Source organism: Crinia signifera, chromosome 1, assembly GCF_055691185.1.
Source record: "Crinia signifera chromosome 1, ASM5569118v1, whole genome shotgun sequence".
NCBI lineage: Eukaryota > Metazoa > Chordata > Amphibia > Anura > Myobatrachidae > Crinia > Crinia signifera.
In genome coordinates, this window is record NC_139217.1 from 381,291,935 (window position 1) to 381,304,466 (window position 12,532).

Sequence of the window (12,532 nt, forward strand, 5' to 3'; positions counted from 1 at the left end):
TAAACTAATTTATACCTTAAATACTGGTCTACAGACAACTAGTTATTTTTGTTCTAGTTAATGTAAAAACCATGACACTGCACAGAACTGGCATAAATCACCTTACACATTACAAACAGAGGAACATATGTATTAAGCCTAGTGAAGAGATAAAGTGGAGATAAAAGTAAAAGGTGATAACACAGCAGCCAATCAGCTATTTTTGAAAAATGACAGTTAGGTGTTTATTGACTGGTGCTTTATCACCTTCCACTGTATCTCTTAACAAGGCTTAATACGTCTGACCCAGAATGCATGGTCATAGTAGTACCAGAAGGAATCATTGGACACATCAGACTACATACATTGTCATGAAATATTGTGTTTTAGATGTGTTATGACTAAAGTGCCTGTAAATGTATGAAAAAAAATGAGAAATTACAAACTTTTACTAGAGTGTAACTTACAACATGGCGGTTTGATTTGTTAGGTTTTTGTTGTTCTAGAATTACAGCCTTTATGGGTTGAAGACTGTATGAGACTGCTGACTTGCTTGATGTTTAATTTCCTTCCACAAGTGTGAGGCTTCATGGACACCTATTCTAGAAAAGTATATTTTCAGAAGAGGCCTGCTTGATATTGTTTCAAGGCCCTATTTTAGATTGAAATAAGGATAGACTTAAACATGAAAGTGGGATTAATTTTGTCCAAAAGCAAACAAATTTGGAAAACATCTACTAACATATGTGATGTATATGCAATAAGAGAACACAAAAAATGTAAATTGAATGCTAAATTGGGAAAGTCAGCCCAGGCCAGTCAGAAAATGGTGCACAGTCAAGGACCATTAATAAACGTATTTATGATGTGGTGTTTACCCACATGCCATCAAATTTTGTACATGGAAGAAGGGTGTTTACATACAGTCATTATGCAAATGTGTGATGGAGACAGAGTACTAAAAAAATCCTCCATTATATCCTGCTAACATGTGCAGTCTGAGATCAAATTAATTTGTGCAAAAATGTGTATTTTTTTTTTTTTTTTACATGAGTAAGCGTTTTTTCTATTAAGCAGAATCTTATTAATTGCCTTTCATGTCAGAGAACACATCTGAAAAGACAGGGAGAGGTACCATTCAACAGGAACTTTGGGGGATTATAGAATATGAACAATTAAAAATGGTTCCTCTTATGGTGACCATGTTATTGCTAAATATCATCTTGCTACAAACGAACAGTACAAATGCAGCATGTACAGGTGAACAGCTTTCATGCTTTATCAGACACTGCGATGTGCTATACAATATGGCATATGCCAGCCTCTGGTCTATCCAGCAACAATTCTAGAATTGGATTTGTACTCTGGTGCCAGCAAGCATCACTGGATGTCGACAAAATCCGGGTCTGCCCCTTGTCCATAAATGTAGCATTCATAAGCACAGCCAGAAATCCAATATAACAATTTTGGCATAATAGCACATTCTAAAATTAGATTTTTTTTTGGTGTATTACATATAATAATATAGTAAAAGGGGTGTGACAACCCCCCTCCCTTTTTTTTTCCTCTCTGTTTTTTTTTTTTTTTTTTGCAAGGACACCCATCTATTTAAGAAGGAACATCTGGAGGGTTATGCAAATTATAGCTACATAAATATACACAATTTATGATTGCTACACAGCTGATTCCTGAATCAATGGATCCCTAAATGAATAGTCCTACAGCAATAAGGAGAAAGCCATCATTATTCTGTGTTATCACAACACAAACATGTATGCCTTCGTATGGCTTCTCAGTATACTAGACATAAACCACCCGTCACCAGCCAGGGAGGGTCAAGAAACAAAAAACTCACCACTCATCACTAAAGGGGAAAGCTATACATAGAGAGAAAGGTTTAACGGAGGGCATTGATACACACAGGTGACATAAAGAGGGGGGAAAAAAATTACACACATACAGTACACACACACACACACACAAAGAGATCCATCTTTCCAGAGACATCTCCCTGTCCAGCCTGCATTTAATATTGCAGTGTTACCAGCAATCCATAATACACACACACACATATATATATATATATATATATATATATATATATATATATATATATATATATATATATATATATATATATATTTCAATATCAGGGGATTTTGTATTCCATGCACAGGGCTAGAATTCCTCCTTTGCAAGCCCTGGTTGCTATGCCAACAAACATTAAAACATGAACGACAGATAGGGGACGGGGGAGGGTAACCAAGAGATGCAAATCTCTTTTTATGGAGGGAGGGGTGATGGGGTTGAGGGTGCCAGGATGAGGTGAGGGGAAGGTGCAGCATAAGACGATGGGGGGGTACTGGGAGGAGGAAAGAAGGGGGGGGGGGATGGGTGATGGCAGTGGGGGATAAAAAATATAACGGAAAAAAAAAACCATCGGGCTCCACCGCCGGCTTACCAAAGATGCTGATTTGATTGTAGCGAATCGCTCGCGGGTCCGGTAATGAAGTGCCTGACTTTGCACTGACTGGGTAGGCCGCAGCTCAGGCCTGGGATCCCTGTGGTCCGCCTCATCACTTATGAATGCATGATCCTGCAGGAAGGGGTGAAAAGCAGGAGAAAGAAGTGTGGGGTGCTCCCGGCTGCCGCTGCTCTCTCAGCCCCGCTCCGTCCGCGCCAGCACGGCTGTATGAGATGCATAGTTTAACGTGATTCTTCCCCCACCCTCCCTCCCCCCCCGGCTGTCTCTCTCTCCCCGCTCTCCCGCTGTCTCACTCCCCCCCGGCTCCCCGTTCCGCTTCCCCCCTCTTGTTTTTCTCCTTAATTATGGATGTCTCCGTTCGCCCGCCCGGGGTTCAGTCCCTGCAGCTGCCGCCGGGCGAGGGGCAGGGGGAGAGGCGGCAGCAGCCCATTGCAGCTGGAGCTCGGCGCGGGGTCAGCTGATCCTTCTACAGAGACGCCTGTGTGGCTCCTCCAGCAGCAGCAGCACCGCCACCACCACGGCAGCAGCAGCAGCAGCTTCCCTAGCAGCTCCAGCACAATCCCATCCAGCCGGAGGAGGAGGCGGCAGAGGAGGAGGAGGAGGGGACGGGGAGGGAAGCAGCGATGTACATATATTTATTTATATCCCACACGTACACACACACACACAGTAACCCAATTGCTGCACAGCTATCGGCCCGGCTACACACAGCGCCCCGCTGCCTCCTCCGAGCCGCCGCCGCCTGGCACCATGCCCCCCTCTGGCTCAGGCACCGGAGCAGCGCGCCCCGGGCACGGCCGGGTGGCTCCTTTTGTCTTTTAGACGCTCTATTTTTGGGGTTTGGTCCTGCAGTCTCCTCCCCCTCTGGCTGGATCTATTTTTGGGGTGGCGGTGGGTCGCTGCTGGCACGGCCCCTGTCCGCACAGTCTGCCCGCTTCTCCTGCTGCTGCTGCTGCCGCCGCCACCACCACCACCACTGCGCCTCAGCTCCCGCTGCCGTTCAGCGATCGCTCCGCCAGACCCTGCTCCGTTCTAGCACTTTCCAGCCTCGCTGAGGAGGGCTCAATGGGCTGCTGGCTTTTTTTTTTTAAAGAGACAGTGTGATCACAAACATATATATTACATTTCCACAGCTGTCAAGGGCAGGAAACACCCCCAAAATGGTGGCACTAGCTATTGTGAAATGCAAAAAGAAGAAAAAAAAAAAGGAGGACAGTGAATGCTAAAGTTTTACACAGTGCAGACAATGATGTGCCAGTGATGAGGGATGCCAGCTAGGGAGAGCTCAGGGATGATGATGGGAAGGAGGAGGAGGACCAGCCAACAGGGCCTTACTCTTCCTACCTTCTATTGTTGTTGGATTAAGGACCTCAGATTGTGCACTAATATACCATAATCCCTGCACACACAGACCATTTAGTGGCTATATGCAATATACAGGTTTTATTTCCTCTTACGACTTATTTTTTGGGGAAACAGATTAATCTAGGAACTGCAGTTTATACACATATAATTCCCAAATCACAGGCTACTATATTAGAATTCTCACATATAAATCTTACTTTACACAGATCTTGTATTTCTACAAAAAAAATGTAAATAAAAATTATATTTATCTTCTAAAATCATAGGATTGAGAATGTGCTAAATGCTTTCCAAATTAACTAGTCGTTTTAAAAACCATGTTCTAGTAGTTCAGCTTTACCAGATGTTGTAAATACTAACATACTGGGGGAGCAACATGTGAAGGGTTCAAAATAAGGCATATACAAATCTAGCTAAGGGATGGGTTTGTTTCAAGTTTTATTTAATACATGCAACACTGCCCATTTTAGGCAGATATGCAACAGACTAGAGTTACTATGGCATTCTGTATGCAAAAATGCCCACAATTGACTTCTGGCCCAACAATGCACTATATCTAAAAATGGGACAGGCTGCATAAAAGGCAGTTGTCATCAATAGGATCTTCCATGTGAATCACCCAGACAATTAACCATCTATTGTCACATAACATTGTGATCACAATAAAGGTCTGCCTTCCTAAAAGTTTTTTGTCATGTTATGTCAGCCTAACTGTCAGTTACATATGGCAACAGACAATGGATAGAACACATAACATTAAAACGACAGTTCTAAAGATGTGGGTTTATGTTGCAGATATGATGGCCAATAAAACATTATATTTTGCATTGGCTTTTCTTTAGTATATAATTTCTAATCATATGATGGAGCCTTAAGAAAATGCCTCTAGAAGGATGAATGGGGGAAAAAAAACCTGTGCATTTCTTTAGACTATTTCAATTGTCTTGCAAAAACTACAAAACAATAAGTGTAGTTCTGCAAGCTCCCTGCTAACCTAGTAGTAAAAACATAGGAATGTTCAAGTACTAAAACTACCCTCCTGCACATAGCAGTTACATATTAGGTAATGAAGAACTTCCTCTTTTTGTATCTCAGCTACTCTGCTGTTCTACCTGACCAGTCATGTCAGAAAGGATGCGATAGAAATATTAGTGGTAGATTTAAAGAATTAGTAAGCACAAGGGTCTGTAATTCTATGTGGGCTACTATGTAGGCATGCATGCCCAGTAACTATGGCATCTGGGAACCATGTTAAACTGTTGCGAAGAACATGGGAAGGCCAAAAATAGTTATTTATTTCAACTCTAACATACAGTACCTAATTTATAAACAATTCATAAACATTTACTTTGGGCGACAGTAAAGAGCTAAGTACACATTAGAGTAACAAAGTGACCGACCGGATGTCTGATCACAACTGAGAGGTTGATTAGACAATTATACACACTTCCCCTCTATATGTCTGTATAGACATCACAACTGAGTGGGCATTTACATTTACCTGCCCGGCTGTGACTTCACTGTCTGCGATTCTTGTCTCCGACATATATGACAGACATGCACACAGCCAGACATGCCAATATACCTGCAAGATGTATTGGCATTGTCTCTGCTGCAGCACCAACTTATTGTCTGTGAAAGACATCGGCCACAGACATATCGGGTGTACACACCCCCTGATACACTACAGATATATATATTGTTTGTTTCAAGAATTAACAATTTAATCATTCTAGTGTGTACTCAGCATAACAAACAGGTATTATGCAACCTTTCTGAAGCATTAGCTAGCACAAACGGATTGGCTAATAGTGAAGTCTCTAGCAGGGCAATGTAAGCTGGAAACATTTGCTGCTCCCCACTGAAAAGTCTTGCTTACCTTTTTGGGAACCAAAGAAGAGGTGGAATCAAAACTGCAGCTATAACTTGGCATAGTGATCAGGTCTGGGCTCATGTCCATTACCTCTTGCATGCTGTTCACACTGCTGTTCTGGCTACCCGTGCTGACTGACATACTTGGTATGGAATGGTTGCTGCCAAGGCTGTCCATCTTTCTGGGCAGGTTGGTCCCATGCTCGCTGTCCTACATACATTGCAGAATGGTTATCACACATTACCAGTTGCACACACACATTACGTAATTTTCTGTTCATTTGTGGAAAGCATTTAAAAGCCAAGTACAACAAAAACAGCTAATGTATATTAAACATGATACTTTACAATATAAATTACACCTGTAGCTTTTCTTCATTATGGGTCTCTAGTACTGCAAAACAGCAATACTGAGGCTGGGTGTATGGATTTCTCTTTAGCTGAGGTTCTAAAGGATTTACTACAGGGAATTCCAAATAAGAAAGGCATTAGAAAAAAAAAATCATATTGTATAATAGAACTCTGATTGTCCAATCCCAGATAATCAGATTATACTGAAAAAGTATATAAGAACCAAATTTAAAAATTAATAATTCCTCCCCAGAAAAGTTATTTTAATTGGCAACATATACTTTCCAAATTATATTTTTATTGTTTATACAAAAGGTGTTTTTTGGCCGGTGGATGGAATTAAATTCCCTTGCATCCCCATAGACCTGCAAGGGAAACCTTGCAATAACAGCACTACCATAAATGTCCTATATGTGCACAGCGGGCTGCAGCAGTCTTCGCTGCTATATACTGTATGTGGTAGAGAAAGTATTTCTGACAGTTGCCAATTTATTTTTGTCCTATTCAAATAAGGACATGCAGCAACTTTGGTAACATCACAAGGACACTAAAGTCTGCTACTTCACACATTTCTCACTGGGTTATCACTGCATGAGAAATTTAGTGCACATAAAATTATGTTTAAACATACTGCCAAAGATTCTGACGTTAAACAAAGTATTCTTGTGAAGATGTACAGTAAAAAGAAATAAAGCTCTATTTTTTTTAAAAACAATCATAGTTGGAAAGTTAATGTACAAAGTCATCTGTGTTACCATCAAAATCCTAAAAAATAATGATGCTTTTTTACTTATATAACCTATTATTCTAAACTGATTGCGGTACAATTTTTTTGCGCAGAGAGTGTTAAATTTGGGTGGGGTATGTTGAAACTGAAATTTAAATTGCAGTGTAAAAATAATGCAGCCAGTATTTACCCTGCACAGAAACAAAATAACTCACACAAATCTAACTCTCTCTGCACATGTTACGTCTGCCCCACCTGCAGTCCACATGGTTTTGCCCATTTTCCAAACAAATTTGTACTGCGATCAGATCTGAATAAAGCAAGCTCCTGCGACCAGCGATTAGAATGGGGCTGAAAACGGGAGCACGCACTCTGCGATTTATTGCCGGGGCACACTTTCATCACTGGCAATATGGGTCGCCAGCGACCATATTTCCAGCGATTTCAGCCCCTATCACCCCCGTGTGTACACAGCTTTACATTTGGGTGGGGTTTTTCTTCAAAGTGAGATCTATATTGAAGTGTAAAAATAAAGCAGTCAGTATTTTCCCTGCACAGAAACAAAATAACTCACCCAAATCTAATTCTATCTGCACCTGTTACATCTGCCCCCCTGCAGTGCACATGGTTTTGTCCATCTGAGAAGGAATTTGCCTCTAAGAGTGAACTAGAATAAGGCCCTGAATAAGGTGATGTGAATGTTATTTGTATTTCACATATTGCTATTGTCATAGATGTCAAATTTGAGGGATTTTTTTTTTAGATTTGATGCTCCCATGAAGAAAAATGTAATAAGCAAAGATTATGTTTAAAAAAATTTTAAACATAAAAGAAACCTTTTAATTGCTTCAGTTTTCACATTAATAAATGGTCAGCAATTTGCAACAAAAATAATATATCTAAATTAGCTTTTGTGAATCATAGTTTTCATTAAAATGTTATAAAAAATATTAAAAATAAACAAAATGTAAGATATTGCGCATAATTTAAATTGTAATACATACCTTTAATTATAAACAGAAATAAACCATGCCAGAGAGCAATTAAACAGGTGGTGTTATTAAAAGGTCCCATACAAATAAAATACATTAAGGTGCAGTTTAGTCTTTTGATGGAACGGGAAAACTAGAGGATAGCAATAAAGTCCTTTCACTTAATATTGTACAAATTCACTGTGTATTGGTGTGTACATACGGTAGATATGCCGTGCTATGCGAGTCCCGATACGATCAGATCATATCGGGACTCGCATAGCACGGCATGCATGCAGTGGCACAATTCTGACTATATAGGGCAGATCTGCACTATATAGTCAAGGCAGCCAAGACTATCTGCCTTGCGATACGTGAACGTGCATCAGGATCGAAAGCAAATCGTAAGGGTTAAAACCCTTGTGATCTGCATGCGATGCCGACACGATGTTGACTATATCGTCAACATCGGGAGGCATATTGTACCGTGTGTACACACTATATGACCTTTACGTAAATAGACCAAAATAGATTATTTGAGGTATCTTTTCCTGTGTTTCTGTTGGAATACTTATTATACTGGGATTATTCTACACCTAAAGAAACCAGGGATTACTGTGCCCTTGTTCTGTATACTAGAAGTTTAGAAGGGTCTTTACAGCTGCTTATGGAATTCCCCTAAGTAAAAAGGAGGTATGCTGCCCTTATTCACAGGGAACCCACTTCTTGTACAGACTGTACTAAAATATCTAATTAAATGGTCAACAGCCTATACTACACACTGGCAGAACGCCAGGCCCATAAGTAATCGCTCACAGTTTTTATTGATTGGTTGTGAGATGTGTTTGCAAGTGCCTTGATTATGGTGGCTGAACAATAGAACAGGCTGCATGTACATCTGTAACTATAGTTTTATTACATCTATATAGTCATGACCAAAAGCTTATTTACAAACTAAAATTTGGCAGTTACATCTGCCCCATTCTGAGGTCAATGGAAGCTAGTAATTCAGTTCCTGGACTTTTTTTTTTTTTTACTGTACAGCATCAAACTATCAATCGCAGAATGAACCTGAATATTTATTGTGCAGTAGTTTTCAGTTTTCTGCTGTATTTGAGAAAGTTATTTCACATGCACCTTTCAGTAATACTGTATCCATTTTCAATATACATATTTTTTTAAAGGAATGAAGGTAAAAAGAGGTATAAGTGACACATGTAGTGTTTTTAATAACTCGAAAAAGTTCTTAGATCGTGAGTCAGACAATCATTTATTCTATTAGATATATTATAGTGATCCCACCATGGCCATAATGGCGTGGAGTTTGTATATTCTACCTCTGCTTGCAAGGGTTTCCTCCAGCTACCTCCCATAATCCAGAAATATAGATTGTAAGCTCCACTGGGACAAGGACTGACATAATTGGCCAAATATTTTCTGTAAAGTGCCAAGAGCTTTGTATGCACTAGATGAACAACTGGTAATAATAATAATATTCTGTGTTGCACACCAGAGTATGCAATTAGAATGAGACTTACCTCATCATCTTCTTGAGACTCATTCAATGGACCATTACGGGATTCCTGGAAGAGTATTTTTTTCATTTTTCTATACTGTAAGTTATCCAATTCTCTCACAGCATCCTTAGTCCTCTGTATCAGATCTAGCAGGACTCGCGTCGGCCTCTCCCTCCGCACAAAGTCATGCTGGAGCCCAAAAACCAAAGAAAAAATTAATATCTCAATAGTCTGAATAGCGAACATTGCCAAATCCATTGCAAATACAAACACAATTGAAGAGGATAAGATACTATAAATGTCTCAAGTGGAAATGTACATTGAATATTTTAAGAACCTCTTCTGCTTTTTGTTCCATTGCTAGATATTAGCTGCCTTTACTCCTGTGAGTGGAATTTTACAAACCAAATATTGTAAATATGCATGCACAAAAGTAAAATCTAATCCACAATATCAACTATTTTATTCATTTACTACAGCTATGCAGTACTTTACTCAAGAATGTATTTAATATATGGAATCTGCCTAGCTATATAAGAAACTGTAAATAAATAAACCACTTTAATTTCTGTCCAAATCATTATGTCTATACATGTGTACCACAGTACACGGTACAGTAGGTCTTCCTTCATAATATTAAATTATTCATAATAATCAAAGTCTTTGCTTTCTGAATATTAGGAAATGGAGAAACTACAACTAGGTACAGTTGGTGAGTAAATGGATATTGATACCTGACTGGAAAGGTGACCATTACATAAAGAGCTAGTTTGTCCACGAACCTACTTGTTCCGTATGGATTCAAAGTTTTCCTGATTTTGAGTTGCAAAGTACATAATAAAGAGATGGAGCCTAAAGAATGTGATAATAACAGGGCGACAAACCAACTGCTAAGCAGATTCCTCAGGTGTCCTAGTGACGGGTATTTGTCTTTTCTTTTTTGAAGCATGTAATTGTAGCAGAATTAAATAGAGGAGACTCCATAACCATACAAAAATAATTTTCACACATTGTTTCAACCACAATATTATTTAAGCTATAGGACACAATTAAAATTTAGAATTAAGAATATCTCTAGAAAATGAATGACCTAGGAATAGATGTTTAACCCACGGGACTCCTTTCAGAATCCTCTGCTTAACATTAAGCATAGAAATAAAAAAAATTCTAAGTAAAGTTAGATGGCGATTTGGGGAATGTCCCTACAAAAGAGGGTACTAGTGTTCTAATATGACTGTTGGAAATTAGGGGATGATTTTAGTACTATATAAAATTGGCTTATATTAGTGGACATCTGACATCTACGGACTGTGCTCACCTGTCCGGTTAACAGCTACAGGGGACGGAGTGCATTCCTGTAGCTGACTATATTTGCAGCCCACACCTGCCATTAGCTGCAGAATGGATATCCAATCCCCGTATGTGCTGAACTAACGCCATCCAAAGCTTGCACCCACCCGTCTGGCTACCATCCACAGAGTACGGAGATCTCTCCTGTTTTGTGGATACGCCACACACCTGTCTGCCCACACGGGCACATCAGGCACTGGCAGGGATATTGCAACTCTGCCACTTAACAGTGAGCCCTCCAGATCGACATACGGGGCAAACAGTTGAGAATCCCTCTTAAAGGAGGTGATCCCCAGGTGGATAAAGCTTCCCCCAATTTGGAGTTTAACATCAGCTCTTTTCAATTTTTTTTACTACAGATCACCAAGTGAACTCAGACAGTCCCACCTTATTACAGGCACATACCGAGGCATTACAATTCAGGGGAGCTCACCTTAAATCATACCTCAATTTGCCTGTGCTATATATTTTTCATTTTTTTCCTGCCAAGGTCTGGGGACGTCCAGTGAATTGGAATAACATTTTTTTAGGTGAATTATTAAATCACTAAATCTGGACTTTTTATTACATATAGTATAGATCCAAAGACTTTTTAAGAAATATTAAAAATGGCATACTATGTTTAAAAGGTACAGATATTAAGGGTATTTTTATTTTAGAACTCCCATTTTCTGCCTTTATCTATTGATATTCTAATGTACTCCCCTATATACACTACAGTGAAGGTCCTTACGATTGCCCCCTCACCTCCAGCCCGTGTCCCCATGTGCAGTCTTACTGTTTATCGCCATTATCATACCCAAATTGGGAAACTTGTACCGAAGTTTCCAAAGATCGCTGCAGAGGTCTAAAGAAAGGTGGTTAACAAGCAAAATTACTCCAGTTTTATTATTTCCCACTGACCATTTTAAAGCGCCCTACACATTTTTGTTATACTTTATTCTTATTATTTTACATGTTTAGAACGGTCCTCGACATCAGAGGGATCTTTCGCATTTTTTTTTTACCATATTTTGGTATATTGTTCAATTGAAGATTAAAAAAAAAGTTGAAGAAATAAACAGGTTTTAAATTTATTGAAAAGAACTGTAGTAAAGCAGCACATTCTAAAGCCTCATACACACTGGCCATTCTTGCCCAGCGTATATGAGGAGTGATGATGTGAAATCACTGCATACAGACTGATCAATTTTTGCCTGTCCCAGAGAGGGATGAACCACTTTCCATAGTACAAGATTATGGAAAGTGGTTCACTTGGCTGTTAAAATATCCTGACGGCCGGTGATGGTATACAGACTGGGGGATTTTGAGCTAAAAGTAGCTCAAAACACCAAAAGTTAGCTACTTTCAGCTCAAAATTGACCAGTGTGTATGGGCCTTTTATGAGAACTAAATAATGCTACCCCTCCGACTTCAGGGCTAGATAAAAAAAATAACACTTCTTGGTAATAGGAGATAACAGAAGACATTGACAAATATTTTTCTGCCATGTCGGTAAGGGATATGCAGTAATGATTTCAAACTGAAAATACTTTAGGACAAACCGCACTTTCTTCGGAAGGTATTCAATTATACACCATAGTGATCCCTTTTTCTTTTTGTACAATTATTATTTGTAATTACTATGGTAGTGCTAGGAACAAGGTAGAAATCTGTGAAAAGTCCAAAAATCATAAAATAAGCATCTGAAGATTTGTCCAGAGAGTGGAAGCTACTCTAAATGTTTTATCATCGTGTAACTTTAGGAAAGGGTAAATTTTTTTACTAAAAAAAAGTTATGTTTCAAGAGAGTAATGCTAGTATTTAGGTCACTTCCTCCAAATACGAATGGATGGCTGTTGTGACGCAACTATATTCCCTTATTGTGTGAATTATCACACACCGTTACGTCAGACTGGAGTATTGTCCTTACACT

At 39.4% G+C, this 12,532-nt stretch overlaps 1 protein-coding gene across 1 annotated transcript in view; it reads right to left on the bottom strand.

The window, feature by feature from the left end:
- Positions 1-12,532, bottom strand: part of TAOK3 (TAO kinase 3) — a 212,988-nt gene that overhangs the window by 87,745 nt on the left and 112,711 nt on the right. The window contains exons 12-14 of the mRNA XM_083151479.1: positions 9,289-9,456; positions 5,709-5,912; positions 2,441-2,575 (exon numbers count right to left, since the gene is read on the bottom strand). Coding sequence (XP_083007605.1) covers positions 2,441-2,575; positions 5,709-5,912; positions 9,289-9,456 — 507 coding nt within the window. The remainder of the gene's footprint in view (positions 1-2,440; positions 2,576-5,708; positions 5,913-9,288; positions 9,457-12,532) is intronic.